Raw genomic sequence first — 15,158 nt, 5'->3', positions numbered from 1 at the left:
AGGTGGCCCCTCCCTCTCCCCCCTAACCCCCTCCACCCCTCACCTACCCCCTTACAGGCAGAGCTCACCTAGGTCTGCTGGCGCTGAACATGTGGCCTCAAGGGGAGCCAAGAGGTAACAGGCAAACCCTATTCCTGTGCAGCCCTCAGCGCAGGAAGCAAACCACTGGGTCAGCCTTCTGTGACCCACACCCCCATGCATGGCCCCAGGGCTTATCGTCATGGACTTCCGTTTGTGATATTTTGATTTACACCTGTCTCGTTCCACTGGACTGTATGTTCCTTCAGGGCAGAGAGCACCAGTTGTACCTGTAGCCCTTACCTCAGTGCCTGGCACACAGCAGAGACACATCACATTTTTGTGAAGTGAATACCCGTCCAAATAAGCAGACAGTACCAGCAGAGTGGATGACAACCACTGACCTGGACCAAGGAAGTGCCCAAGTGCCTGGGGTCTCGCCGGTTCCAAAGGCAGGGCACTGTCCGGGTCTGTGAGTGCCGTTTTCTCTATCGTTGCAGCTCTGTCCACCACCCTAGCCACTCCCCACATTCTTCTCAGTGGACTTGCCCCAGTTTTCAGGGCTCCACTGAGCTCTACAGCAGGCCCAGTGGCTCTTTTCCGAGTTGATCTACATCAAGAGCCCCAGCCACTCCCCAGGGCCTTCACAGAAGCAAATGACACAGGCTGTCCCAGGGAAGGGCCAGGGATGCCTTGGCTGACTTGGAACCGTCCCTGGCTCCCCAGCTGTCAAAGGCAGTCTGCCCTCCTCCTGGGGACACGGCCTTCCTTCCTGCGAGCTGTCTTCTGTGCTGATCCAACCACGTATCAGGGCTTATTTTACTTCCTTTTCCTCCTTTGCTGCTGTGCTGGACCTGAATGTTCCTCTACTCAGATTGGTTGTGCTAACCTGGATTAATGTCACTCAACACTCAGCCTGGGACAAATGCCAAAGGGAGGCTAGTGAAACTGAGGAGGTAAGATTCTGGTTTCCTTTCCTGCCCGCTGGCTTGTCCAGATGATGGGTGAATTACCCACCCACACCAGCTCGAAGGGCAATGACAGCACCTGAAGAGAAGGGGATGGGTCAGGGGAAAGGATTCCAGGGCCTTCAGAGGGCGGAAATGACGCAGGGCAAGAGGGAAGGAGCTGAGTTGCAGAAGCAGGAATCCTCACCCCTTCAAGAAGGACCATGACAACTATTTGCCCAGTGATCTGGCTGATGGAAGCACTGCCTTAGGAAATTCTTAATAAAATCAAACCCTGTGATCTCCGTCGGAGAGTGTGCACGCAATGGATTACTGATTTAAAACTAGAGCCTTATGGATCCCAAATATAATGTGTAGGCAAACAAAGGGCTCCCGGACTGAGCTTTCTCCATGGCTGGGCCCGCAGAGCCTATCTCGCCCACTAGAGGGCAGCACCAGATCAGCCACTGACGGGTGTATTGCACTGCGCTTCTAAACTCTGATTTTAGATTTTAGGGCAATTGGACCTGCTGTCTACTGATCAGGAACCCAGAAGGCAGAGGGATATGGAGAGGGGGAAGTAGAAGCCAGAAGCAGATGTAGTCCTGGCTTAAATCAGATCGTTTCAGCACCCCAAATGAGATCGGTCCCACCAAGGGAAGCCCACATTTGACTTACCCTCTCACTGAAAAGGACAGAGGCTTAGAACTTGACAAGGAAAGGTGGATATGGGCAGGGAGAGCTATCTGGGGCTCCACAGGGGGACTGAAGATTTCAGGAGGTGGGAAGAGAGGCAACTGAAAGTAAGAGTGGGTTACAGACGAGCAGAAGGGAGGTAGTGTGGCCCCCGGGTGCCTCATTTTAGCAAGTAGCTCATTTCTCCCCCCTTGAAGCGTGGCCATGCTTGCCTGAAAGCACCCTGGGTGGCCACAGCCTGGGGCTCTGTACTCACTATCTGGCAGAGTCTGACAGCTGGTATTCCCTCCTCCTGTCATAACATTCCTGGATTCCCGGGTCCTGCCAGAGCTGCTTGATGGCCTCCACCTGGTCCCTGGAGAGAGCGGAGACCTTGTCTACGTCCACTTCTCTGATCAGCTGGGCATTTTCCTGCTCAAAGGAAAAGAGAACCTTTCATTAGGCAAAGGAAAGGAAGCCAACATATTGATGACTTGGGGACAAGACCTGCCCTGGTCCGTGGATTAGGGAAGATGTCCCTAGGTGCTAGGGTGTGGTGGGTGCTCTCCAGAAGAGCTGCTCACAGCCAAGCCACTCAGTTGCAGCCTCATTGGGTAGCGATGATGTGGCTGCTTAACTCAGTGGAGAGCGCCAGAGAAGGCCCAAGACCTGTGGCCTTCGGTCCCAGCAGTACCCCGGGGGCCAGTGTCACCAGCATTCGACACCCAGTTGTGAACAGAGAAACACGGGAACGATTGATCATCATTGATTATCATCGTACTAACAAACATTACTTCCTCACTAACATGCAACTCATTTTGAATACGTGTGTAGCCAATGGAATAATTTAAAAGTAACATTTTTGTTCGTGGCATACCAAGGGTGGGGTAAGCGGGTCCACCCCAGTGCAGGAAATAAAGGAGTGTGTCATCTTCAGATCATTGAAAAATACCACCACCACCAATCATCAGGCGGCTTTCTTTCTCTTCCTTTATTTTTTAAAAGATGTTTTAATAGACTTTACTTTGTAGAGCAGTTTTAAGTTAAGAGCAAAACAGAGAGGAAAGTACAGAGAGTTCTCATACAGTCTGCTTTTTATTATCAGCATCACTAATAAAACTCTTTCCCACTGGGTGGACCACACCCAGCGGAACCCTCACACCATGCCACTGACTGCTCTAATATTATGTTTACTATTCCATCACTAAATTATTATTGCTCTAATACTACTGCTTTATTCCAGTAACTGTTAAGATCATTATTGCTGTAATTATTACTGTTACAGCAGTTATCGTTTATTACCCACTTGATAAGTGCTCAAGGCTCTACATATATTATCTCATCAACAGAAGGCAAGCCAGAGGCCAGAAATCTTTCCAGACCTTAGCAAATAGAAATGATAAGACTGGCCTGTATCCGCAACACATCCTTGTGTTGGCCCCGGAGACTCAGCATCCGATCCCTGGCTGCAAGTTGCAGCAAACAAGAGGATCCTGCTGAGGGAGACAGGAGCCCGGCCTCGTCTTCCCTCTCCCATCTTGCTGTATCTCACAGCAATTACATCACGCACTGGCAGCTGTGAGTCAGCAAAGCAACCTTTGGCAGCTCTGATCTCCTGCACCCCTTGAAAAGTCACTCTCATCTCGCATTTCTCATCATGAAACCCAACAGACGGTTGGAGGAAAGGGAGATCTTAATAGATTCACTTGACTCAGGGAAAAACCAAGGGCTGTGATTCAATCAACACGACTTTGCCCTACATCCATCAAGAGGGAGTACAGACTCTTCCCCTAGGCTGTGGGATCCTCAGGCAGGTAGAGGATCTTTGCAGAGTCTCAAACAAGGTCTAGGCAGTATGGGTTAGTGGCAAGTGCCTGGGCGGGGAATCAGGACCCTGAATTCTAAGTAGTTCAGTCGGGACTTTTAAGGAACCCAATAGGTTCCCTGCCTCAGCATGGTCATTTGTAAGAGGAGCCAGTGATTTTCAATGGGAACCTGATTTATAAAGTATCACCCAAATGTAAGCAGATCTTACCTTATTATTGCAATAGATGCCGAATAAATATTTCTTGTTTGCCAAAACAGGACACAGTGACAGCCCTTACACCAGGACTTCTAATCCTGCCCAGTGGCACATTTTGTGCCGTGTGCCCTATTGTTAGCCAGAGAGAACAATAAATGGAGAACGTGGACAGTGTCTCAATGTAGCAGGAGGGCTGTCTCCCGCTTCCTCCCCTCCTCCCGCCACTCTCCCACCTCCCAAATATGGTCAGAGGGTCTCCACTGGAGGATGAGGATGACAGAGCTTCCCAGGATACCCCATCTGGCCACACCAGGCGTGGTGAGGGCGCTGACCTGGGCGTAGCTCTAAATTATCTGTTTTCCCGTCTTCGTGACAAGTCAGGAAATGCCACAAGGGCAGAGCCAATGTCTTACTTATCCTTACATCCCAGAACCTCATGCAGTGCCTGGCAAATAACAGGTGGCCTCTATGGATGCAGGTGCCCAATAAACATCTGTGGTGCACATAAAACTGTATCTCTCTAACAGATGGATAACCATGGGAAAATAACAGTGAAAGAACACTAGAGCAGGATGATGGAAGCCTGTGCCGGGCACGGTGGGAACACAGAGGAGCTGGGAGACGGAAACGCCTCCCTAGTGGAGGAAAGGCTCCGGTGACTCTTGGCCAATTGGTCTTAACCACTCTGCCCCTGGTACGGTCAGCATCTTTGCTTGTTGCTTGTCAGCAACACAAGGCAGGCCTCTTGTGTTGCTTTTCTACACGTAACTGTTAAAGTCAGCTTACCTGCTGAGAGGTAGCCCTGTGAGAATCATCAGCGATGTTACAAATATTTCTACCTCCCCTCCTCACAAAGGCAATGAAGTACTATACTCTGTGATGAAGGACACGTAAGTGGAAGCAACATCTGTCTCTTTTAGGAAGAAACTTTAAAGAACCAGTGAGTAATTCACCACATTGCCTTTTGTCTACTGTGGTGATTACCATGGGATAAGATGGACACACCATACTGCATATGGAGCATGAGTGAGAAATCAACTTTAATTAAGTAATCTACACTTTGGGGGAAGTTTGTTACTGCAGCATAACCCACTCTATCCTGACTGATACATGTTGCAATGGATAAACCCCGTGTTTGGCTCTTCCAGTAGATAGAAAAAGTGGATCCCAGTGAGATATTAGAGAGGAATACAGGCTTCTACATAGGCTTCTTGGGGGAGAGGTAGAATTTGGGGAAAAGACATAGACCTGGGATTTCGGGTAACCAGGGGAATTCAGCCAGGTGAGAAAAACATACTGTCTGTTCAGACCAGCGAGGGGATTTGGGTGGAATCCTGCTTGAAAGAAGAGGAGAACAGAGGCTTCTTAAAGACCCAACAATTGGGACTTTGGTTTCGAACAGACTAGACTTAAGGCGGCCAGAAGGATTCCAAGTCTAGAGGTCTCCTGTCCGTCTTTGGCTGCTCCTGGTTAGCTCTCCCGCCTGTCTGGTTCAATTTTTTTTTTTAATTAATTTATGTTTGGCTGTGTTGCGTCTTTGTTTCTGTGCAAGGGCTTTCTCTAGTTGAGGCGAGCGGGGGCCACTCTTCATTGCAGTGCGTGGGCCTCTCACTGTCGTGGCCTCTCTTGTTGTGGAGCACAGGCTCCAGACGCGCAGGCTCAGTAGTTGTGACTCATGGGCCCAGTTGCTCCGTGGCACGTGGGATCTTCCCAGACCAGGGCTTGAACCCGTGTCCCCTGCATCGGCAGGCAGACTCTCAACCACCGCGCCACTAGGGAAGCCCTGGATCCGTTTTTTTTAAACATCTTATTTTGAAATAATTTAAGACTTGGGAAAAGGTGGGGAACATGGTACAAAGAGTTCATCGCTGCCTTTCCAGATTTGCCCAAATGTTCATAATTTCCTACCCTGCTTCATCATTCTCCCCACTCCCTCCACATGTGTTCGCACACACCCACACCTGCACACATAACTCACACATATATTCTTCTCTGGAAATATCTGAAGGGAAACTGCAGACACAATGCCTCTTTATCTCTAAAGACTTCAGTGTTATTTCCTAAAAACAGACATATAGAACTTCCCTGGTGGCGCAGTGGTTAAGAGTCCGCCTGCCAACGCAGGGGACACGGGTTCGAGCCCTGGTCCGGGAAGATCCCACATGCTGCAGAGCAACTAAGCCCGTGTACCACAACTACTGGGCCCGCATGCCACAACTACTGAGCCCGTGTGCCTAGAGCCCGTGCTCTGCAACAAGAGAAGCCACGGCAGTGAGAAGCCCGCGCACCACAGGGGAGAGTAGCCCCTGCTCGCCGCAACTAGGGAAAGCCTGTGCACAGCAACGAAGACCCAACGCAGCCAAAAATAAATCAAATTTTTGAAAAAAACAAACATATATAATCATATATAAAGGTCAAAATCAGGAAACTAACACTGACACAATACTGTAGTCTACTCCTCAGACCTATCCAAAGTTTGACAGTTGTCCCATAAAGGTCCTTTATCTGCCCAATCTAGGCTCACATATTGCATTTGGTTGTCTCTTTCGTCTCCATCTATCTGGAAAGGCTCTGCAGTCAGAGGAGCCGTTTGTGTTACTCTGATCAAGAATGGCCTGACAAGGATGTGTTCTTTAGTCACGAGTCATCGCAAGGATGGCTGGTGGAGAGAGTGGCACAGCCGAGCCCCCAGAGTGTGTTCCAGGGGCAAATATTACAAAGGGCAGAGAGGAATGAGGAAGAGGGTGACCTGGTTTTTAAATAAATTGTACTGAAATATGAGGTGAAAGACTTCTACACGTTAACAATGTGTGTTTTTAAAAAGCGGGGTTTTGTGCAGATTTCCCTCTGACTTGGCTAAATAGTTTCATACACAGTATGCGCGTTTTTATCGTTATGTTCAAACCACTTCTACAGTGCACACCGTCTGAGAGCAGGGAGTCCTTATATAATGGGGAAAATTTTGTGTCAGGTAGTTGGGCTTTTTCATCTCCTGGAAGGAGAGAAGAAATGTTCTAAGAGGATCAGATTGAGGGAAATGTTATGATTTGGGCAGGGGACAGGCTGAGTCTGAGGGGGCTGACATCTAAGTGGAGAAATCCAGGAAGCAGATGAATAAAATGGGTCTGTAGTTCATGGAAAGGTCCTCGGCTAGAGGAGCGTGTTGAACTGAAACTGCCTAACTCATATATTTCTTTGAAAAGAAAAATCACAAAGCAGTAAATATTACTGGAGCAAATTGAGCAGATGCAGAAACACAAACAGTTTCTCAAACACTGAGCTCACATCTGGCTTTTCCTCTCTTCCTTTCTCAGACAAAAGCACCATTTTCACTGCTCTGAAGAAAGAAGAACACAGAAACCAGATGTCCTACATGTGTGTTTCACTCAGTAATTCCCAGGGTGACAGTGGAAGGAGCTGCTTTTGAAGTGTCGCCTTGCTGGCTTCACACTTGGATCCCCGGCCGCTTGGGTGACAGTCGCTTTCTGGCCCAGCCAGCCCCTCTGGCTGGAATCCAGGGCCCGGTGGGCAGCCCCATTCTCCACCAGGTCCTCACAGGGGGAGCCCCTACACCATTAACCGCCCAGCACTGCAGGGCCCAGAGCCTTCTCACTGACTAGGGGAGACTGTTCCCTAGTCAGAAGCCAGAGTTCCTGTTCTTTCATCAGATACTTAATCATTTTCGTTAAAACCTTTATTCATTAACATATTCTAGATAATAAAAGCCTAATTTAATACTATTTCAAGTGTCTACTATCATATGCAGTACCTCAAAAGCTTTGTAAAAAACAAATGAGATTAAAATAAGATTAAAAATGAAAGTTCCCCGTAACATAATATTTCTGACTTTCACACAATCACTCCTCCTTGTTTTAACATCTACATCAAGATCCAGAACTACACTACATATTCTATCAAACTAAAATTAGGAAGTAAAATTTCAGTGCTCCGGGCTTCCCTGGTGGCGCAGTGGTTGAGAGTCCGCCTGCCGATGCAGGGGACACGGGTTCGTGCCCCGGTCCGGGAAGATCCCACGTGCCACGGAGCGGCTGGGCCCGTGAGCCATGGCCGCTGAGCCTGCGCGTCCGGAACCTGTGCTCCGCAACGGGAGAGGCCACAACAGAGAGAGGCCCGCGTACCGCAAAAAAACAAAACAAAACAAAATTTCAGTGCTCCATAACGATCAGCTTTGAAAGCATCTCAAAAATTGCATTATAAAGAAAATGCTGGTAAACTATGCTAGAGAAAGGAATGTTTTCTATAAAAAACAAGGAACTTCTGCTTCTGGTAAAGGAAGACTAGGACATTTAGATCAACTCTTCCACTAAGGACAGCTAGAGATGGTGGACAAAATATTTTCAAAAGTATGCTCAAGAATAATCAGGAAACTAATGAACAAGTAAGTAATTGCTGGCCAGAGTGTAGGGTAGGATGGCATCCAAGGAGTTGAACCAGCATTTGGGAAACCTTTCTCCCTGGGGCTTATTCTTGTTCTAGAAGGAGCAGTGTGAGGTTGAACAGCTCCTTTTTCAATATTACAGGACGAGGGAAAGTTAGCAAGAGCAAAAGTCCCTTAGAAGCCCTCTGGCTCCAGGTTGGGATCCAAGGGGTAGCTCTTAGTGACCTGCAACTCAGCTTGGAATCACCACAATATCAGAAATTGAGTATCCCCAGACACCTGGCAGAAGAAAAGAAAGTTTCTTTTTGAAGCTTGGAAGATTGCATCTTCCTTACCCTCGAATTATTTTTTCATGTGTGTCCAGCACACTAACAAAAAGAACCAAGCATAAGAAGATAAGACAACTCCAAAAAAGAGGTGACAAGTAAAAAGATGCTAAAAGATATACCATGCAAACAGTAACCCAGAGGAAGGAGGAATCTATTATCATAAAAATAGACCTTAAGGTTTATTTGTTAATTATACCTCAGTAAAGCTGGGAGGAAGAAGTAGACTTTAAGGTTAAAAGTATAACTGGAGATAGAGATATTTCAAATGACAAAAAGGTTCAGAAAGACATAACAGTTCTAAAGTTCTATGCAGCTAATAACATAGGCTTAAAATATAAATATAAGAAAAAAATCTCTAAGATCTAAATGGTGAAATGGACAAATCTTCATCTTACAGGAAACTGAAACATACCTCTCTCAGTAACTGACAGAATAAACAAAAACTTCAGTAAAGGCATACACAATTCAAACATAATCAGCAAATTGGACTTATGGACACATTAGAGCCCTATATTCCAAATAACTAGAATATATACTTTTTTTCAAGCACACCAAGAATAGTTACAAAAATGACCATTAATTTGAGATTTCACATTTTCAAAAACTGGTTTTCCAGCTTCTTTTGATCACTTTCTAATTCCCGTTTCTTTAGCAACTCTTGGCTCCAGCAGGGATGCCACCATTGCCACCAGCCCAGCCGACCCACTGTGCAGGCATTTGAATATTTAACCACTGTTCTGAAGCTACCTAGATTTCTCCTCAGAGAAAGGCAATCTTCCACCACACTCAGAATGGGAAGGAAGCTTTTCTAACCCAATTCAAGATTCAAAAGAAATCTTTATTTCTACTCCAATCTTTGTCCTCCTCTTTCTCCTTATCTTTTCTCCAACAAAAATAAATAACACAATTCACTGGCCACAAAGTGTTGGCATGAAAAGCCAAGTTACTTTATTTTTTCCTGTCAGTCAAAATTTCAGTGGGTTTAACTTAAAAGGCTCTTTCCAAAGAGTCCTGCCATAAATTACTTTGGCACAAACATCCAAAGCTACAATGAGTGTTAATAACGCAGCTGAGAGATAGAATCTTTGGCCTTACACTATGTCAACTTGGCGAAGCACACTCCCTTCCCTGTATGACTCTGGGTTAGGATCTGCTACAAGAGAAATTTGAAAGGGATCTGGGAGTCAGGGGAGAAACAGCGGCCGTCAGAGCTCTGCTTTAGTATTTAGAGCCCTATATTCCAAATAACTAGAATATATACTTTTTTTCAAGCACACCAAGAATAGTTACAAAAATGACCATTAATTTGAGATTTCACATTTTCAAAAACTGGTTTTCCAGCTTCTTTTGATCACTTTCTAATTCCCGTTTCTTTAGCAACTCTTGGCTCCAGCAGGGATGCCACCATTGCCACCAGCCCAGCCGACCCACTGTGCAGGCATTTGAATATTTAACCACTGTTCTGAAGCTACCTAGATTTCTCCTCAGAGAAAGGCAATCTTCCACCACACTCAGAATGGGAAGGAAGCTTTTCTAACCCAATTCAAGATTCAAAAGAAATCTTTATTTCTACTCCAATCTTTGTCCTCCTCTTTCTCCTTATCTTTTCTCCAACAAAAATAAATAACACAATTCACTGGCCACAAAGTGTTGGCATGAAAAGCCAAGTTACTTTATTTTTTCCTGTCAGTCAAAATTTCAGTGGGTTTAACTTAAAAGGCTCTTTCCAAAGAGTCCTGCCATAAATTACTTTGGCACAAACATCCAAAGCTACAATGAGTGTTAATAACGCAGCTGAGAGATAGAATCTTTGGCCTTACACTGTGTCAACTTGGCGAAGCACACTCCCTTCCCTGTATGACTCTGGGTTAGGATCTGCTACAAGAGAAATTTGAAAGGGATCTGAGAGGGGAGAAACAGCAGCCGTCAGAGCTCTGCTTTAGTACAAATGCACGCACACACACACACACACACACACACACACACACACACACACACACACAGTGACTGGTCTTCTGGTCAACCTCACTGATGCGGGGCAGGGGTGCAGCAGCTGGGCCTCAGCACCCCTAGCTCCCACTTGGACCTTCTCCTTCAACTTCTCCACATCCTGGGGCAGACATACATGCAGGTCCACAGCAAAGGATGCCAGTTTCTGCTGCAAGTCACCTGCACTGTCAACGCGGAGATGTGAGAGGCAGATGCAGGGTTCCACTTAGTCCCCAAGGGGTCCATTCGCCTTCATGGGTTCCCGTCTGTCTCTGTAGGTTCCAGTTTGCCTTTGCTCTGGCTCCTTCATATCCAGCTTTTCTCCCCGACTACCAGCCCTGCTGCCCAAACACCAGATATGCAGAGGCAGTTCCAACGTCTTCTTCACGGCTCCAACAGCTACATTCAATGCAATCCCTAAAACGAATCCATTATTCCACATCGCTTTGAGTGACTGACTTCCTGATCAAATCAGGAATCTGCCATGCTGGTCCATTCAATTCTCTTTAGGGGCAAAATACCCTATAACCGTAGGCCTAGGTGATGGTAACAGTTTAGGCCTCAGTTGGGGTGACCGAAATGGACCGAAACTCAGCGAGGCACTCGCAGCCAGACTCCACCATCATCCAGTGCACAGTATCACGTGCCTGCTCCATGCTAGATCCAGGCCTGCTTCTGGGAATATACAGAGGACTGTGGCCCTGCCCTTGAGGGTTCCAAAATGACAGATCCGCACACAAACGCTAAGAGACCAAAGAAAGGGAGACATTTCAATTGGGGGTGAGTGACAGGATGGGCTAAGGTTTCCCACCAGAGGTGGCCTGATGTTTATAAAGAGAAGGGCTGTGTCCGCCCTTCGTGTACTCATGAATGTGGATTCCTGAGTGTGCTTGTTAAAGGCAGCACCGTGAAAGTGCAGGGACCAGACCAGTTCTTTGCTATATCACCTTTCACACAACGTTCCTTCCCCTGAGATGCTTTGGAAAGCACCTGAACTCCCTCAGGTGCCAGGGTCCTGAATATATTCAAGGTAGAGCCCACCCCCCACTCTGCACCCCCCAGAGAGAAATGAGTATATTGGTCCAATGGAAGCTGCCTCTCAGAAAATCATTTGTTTTAGGCCCTTTTAACTGCATGTGCCCAGAGGTCACATATAATAACATGGTCACGTTCCACAGCAAGTTGGGATTTTCTGTCCCTATCACCTTCTTCCTCCCCCTCCCTCCTGTAGTTGAGAGTTTTTCTAGGTTTTTTTAGCACATCAAAATTGGGTTATGAGAGACTGTTCAAATTAGCCAGAGAAGGATCTGTCTCTTTTGTGCCTGTGCCTCTCTGCAGAATCTGCTGGGAGGACTGGAGCGTCTATGCCAGGACACACTCAGGTCCTTCCCACATAAAGCTGGGAATGACGGTGGCCAGGGCCCTGATGTTGGGAAGGCCAGGACTTACAGAGAAAGGCAGAGGGGCAGAAAAAGAAGAGAGACCAGAGGAGCAGGGCTGGGGATGGGTGGGGGGCTTCTAGACCAAAAGATACCCCCCAACCCTCCACCGCCCCCCTTGAAGGGAAAGTAATAAATGCTTTGCTCCCCCGTTGGCTTCCTGTAGCACCACGATCAGCTATAAGAAATCTTATTCTCTCTTTGGTATTGGACTCTGTCTGTGGCCCTTCCAGAAAATAAGGCATAATAAAGGCTTACAGATACAAAAAGCACAGGCAAGGTCTCAGTTCAAGAATAGGCCGGTTCCAATTTAATGTAAAGTTGGTTGTTGGGAGCTCAAAGCGTTTTCCCATTAAGACAAAGATTGCTCTGGGTCCACCGATCCTGTTTTATTTCCCTACCGGGCTCATAGGTTGGGCTACATTTCCCAGTCTCCCTTGCAGTCATGTAACTGAGTTCTGAGTGATGAAATCTGGGCTGACACGATGCACACCACTAACAGGGCTGGCTTTAAAAACTTCCCATGCAATCCTCCTCCACGCTACCTTTTCTCATTTCTCAGCTGAAAGGGCAGGATGACGAGGGCCAAGAGGAGGGGAGCCTCCAGGTGCAGGAGACCTGGATCCCTGAGGAAATGTCCGGAGCAGAGCCCATCACTCACCAACTCCCACTGGACTGAGACAGACGTGGCCTAGAAATAAACACTGATCTTGCTAAGCCACTGAAGTTTTGGTGTTGATTTATTTTAGCGGCTATCAAAGTTTACTTTATGCACCCATAAAGAGAGAGAAGAGAAGCAACGTGAGAATGGAGAAGTCCCGGGCTAGCTCCAAGAAACCCACGTGAACCAGCAGAGACAAACCAATGCACTGAAGGCACTGGCCACAGCCGGGGTACAAGGCCTAGTGTGGATCATGTTTGATTTTTTAAAAAGCCACTCATCTCTGGTCTCCTCATGTCTGCCATGCCCCCATCCTACCTCCCAGTGGCTCTCTCTTCAAGGCCCCAGATTCTCAGACCCAAACTGTAGGACCACTTCCTATACACATACTTTCCAAGAGAACGCGAGCACCCAAACCTCCTGATCGCCCTTCTCTCCCATCAAACACTACAGGTCCTCCAGACAGGAGGCTGTGTGGCCTGGAGAGAACGGCTCTGAGCAGTTGTTTTTCGGTGTCTTTCCTTTATCCGTATCTGAGCCCGAATGTGGTAATACTAGAGAGAACAGGCGAATGGCCCCAACTGTCAGTACCTCCACTGACACCCCACACAGGTTTACCTTACACTCCTTCCCAGTCCAATATGTACCGATGGTGGGGTTGGGGAGGACTCTGCTCCATGCAATTATCCAGGGCCCCAAGCTCCCTCCATCAAGTGGCTCCCAGGGCCCTCAAGTCCTGCACTGGATCGTGGAGGTGGAGGAAGAGAACGTGGAGCAGTAGGCAGGATGTTTTATGGGCCAGGTCTGAACATGGTGGACACGTGGTTCACGGGCTAGAACTCGTCACAAGGGGCCATCTGACTGTAAAGGAGGCTGGGAAATGTGGTCCTCCTGGCGGAAGGACACGAGATGTGGTCAACGCATAGCATTGTCTCTGCCGCTCACAGACTCCCAGTCTCTTCTCTTTGTCCCAGAGAACTCCAAGGTTTGCAAGGTGCCCACGTGTGCTTTTGTATAGACCAAGGTCAACAACAGGTGGGCCAGGTCCAGCTCCCCGCCTGTTCTTGTAAATGAAGTTCTATTAGGACACAGTCACGCCCTGTCACTGTTGGGCTGATGTCACAGCTACAAAGGCAGCGTCAGGTTGTTACAACAGAGCCTGTGTGGTCCACAAAGCTGACCATAAATACTTATTCGCTGACCCTTTACAGAAAATGTTTGCTGACTCTGGTATAGACAGATAATTTCTAAATAAGTGCATCCAGGGAGGATTCTGCTGCAATCTCCACTCCCTCCTTCATCGAATCAGTGGCAACGTAACTATGAAGCACCCACCCTTTGCCAGCCCCAGTGCTCAGTATGAGACTACAACTATGAAGAAGACTTTGTTTTTATACTCAAGTTTCCAGTCTTTATGGGAATGATGGTAATAGGCATATAGGACATGGAAAAAGAATCCTCTAAAAAAAAAACATATTTTATTAGTGTAAAAAGCAAGAGAATTCCACCTAAGTACATTTCCCCAACTCTTCAAAATTTTCCAAGGGCAAAGCCCAGAACTAACTTGGATTGTGAACCTGCCCCGAGACTGCAAGCATATTGTAACATTAAACGAAAACACCACCCAGTGGAAAAAGCTGGAATTGTTCCTGATTCAGACTCCTTTTCACAAAATTTAGAGAATGTTCCCATTTCTTTTTTTCCTTCATTACTTCCTTAAGCAGACCATTGTATTCTGTCCCTGTTTCGCAAGGTGTCATATTACATTCTTTGTTTCTGTAAAGGCTATGCTGTGTCAACCAGCCTGGGACCCAGACCAGCTGTTTCCAGAAACGCTGAAATCCAAGACAAGCAGAGGCTGGCCCTGGAGTAGGTGCAAGGTCCCCAGTGTTCTTCCTGGGCCACTGCTGACATTCAAGAGAAGCCCTCTGAGTAGGAGGAGGCCTCTTTAAGGCAACTCCAGAAACAAAACTCCTCCCTCCTACTCCTGTAAAACGGCTTTTCTATTCGAAGGCAAAGGGAAGTAAATGCTAGATTCAAGAGTTCATTCAGTAATACCAGCCAGGCAGGCACCTCCAAGGCTGAGCTGAAGAACAAACATTAAGAAATGAAATGCTTCCCCTGACATGGAGCCAGAGCTCTCTCTAGACGTCTCTCTCTTTAAAGGCCATCTTAGGGCCAGGCGTAATTCTAGAAATCCCTTCTGTGTGCCTCGGAGTGACTCAGACTCCACCCACACCCCCAAACACACACCCAGACGTGAACATGAGAACACGGAAAGAGATCAGTGTGATGAAGTGGTCCGGGGCCGACTAGAGCTGGAGCTGGGCAGGAAGACACTGGTACTCTGTGCCCCTCTGCCTCCTCAGGGCACCTGTCCCAGGGACAGCAGAATGCTGGCACTTCAGAATCCTGGTTCCCAGCCGGTCAGACTTTCCTGTCTCCACCCACAAGCCTTCACGCTCACTGGTCTTGAGCCTTGGTTTACAAGATGGGATACACCGGGCTTCCCTGGTGGCGCAGTGGTTAAGAGTCCGCCTGCCGATGCAGGGGACACGTGTTCGTGCCCCGGTCCGGCGCGGAGCGTCTGGGCCCGTGAGCCATGGCCGCTGAGCCTGCGCGTCTGGAGCCTGTGCTCCGCAACGGGAGAGGCCACAACAGTGAGAGGCCCGCGTACA

At 47.7% G+C, this 15,158-nt stretch overlaps 1 protein-coding gene and 1 long non-coding RNA gene across 2 annotated transcripts in view; one reads left to right on the top strand and one right to left on the bottom strand.

Moving 5' to 3' along the window:
* Positions 1 to 7,403, top strand: part of LOC112395660 (uncharacterized) — a 20,981-nt gene extending 13,578 nt beyond the window's left edge. The window contains exon 5 of the long non-coding RNA XR_003002416.1: positions 6,978 to 7,403. This is a non-coding gene — a long non-coding RNA (uncharacterized LOC112395660). The remainder of the gene's footprint in view (positions 1 to 6,977) is intronic.
* LOC112395659 (guanine nucleotide-binding protein subunit alpha-14) overlaps positions 1 to 15,158 on the bottom strand; it is a 189,336-nt gene that overhangs the window by 6,695 nt on the left and 167,483 nt on the right. Inside the window, exon 3 of the mRNA XM_024738989.1 lies at positions 1,918 to 2,072. Within this exon, the coding sequence (XP_024594757.1) occupies positions 1,918 to 2,072 (155 nt within the window). The remainder of the gene's footprint in view (positions 1 to 1,917; positions 2,073 to 15,158) is intronic.

Source organism: Neophocaena asiaeorientalis, unplaced genomic scaffold, assembly GCF_003031525.2.
Source record: "Neophocaena asiaeorientalis asiaeorientalis breed wild unplaced genomic scaffold, Neophocaena_asiaeorientalis_V1.1 scaffold249, whole genome shotgun sequence".
Lineage (NCBI taxonomy): Eukaryota > Metazoa > Chordata > Mammalia > Artiodactyla > Phocoenidae > Neophocaena > Neophocaena asiaeorientalis.
Note: the sequence above shows the minus strand (reverse complement) of the source record. Positions and strands in the feature narration are given on the sequence as shown.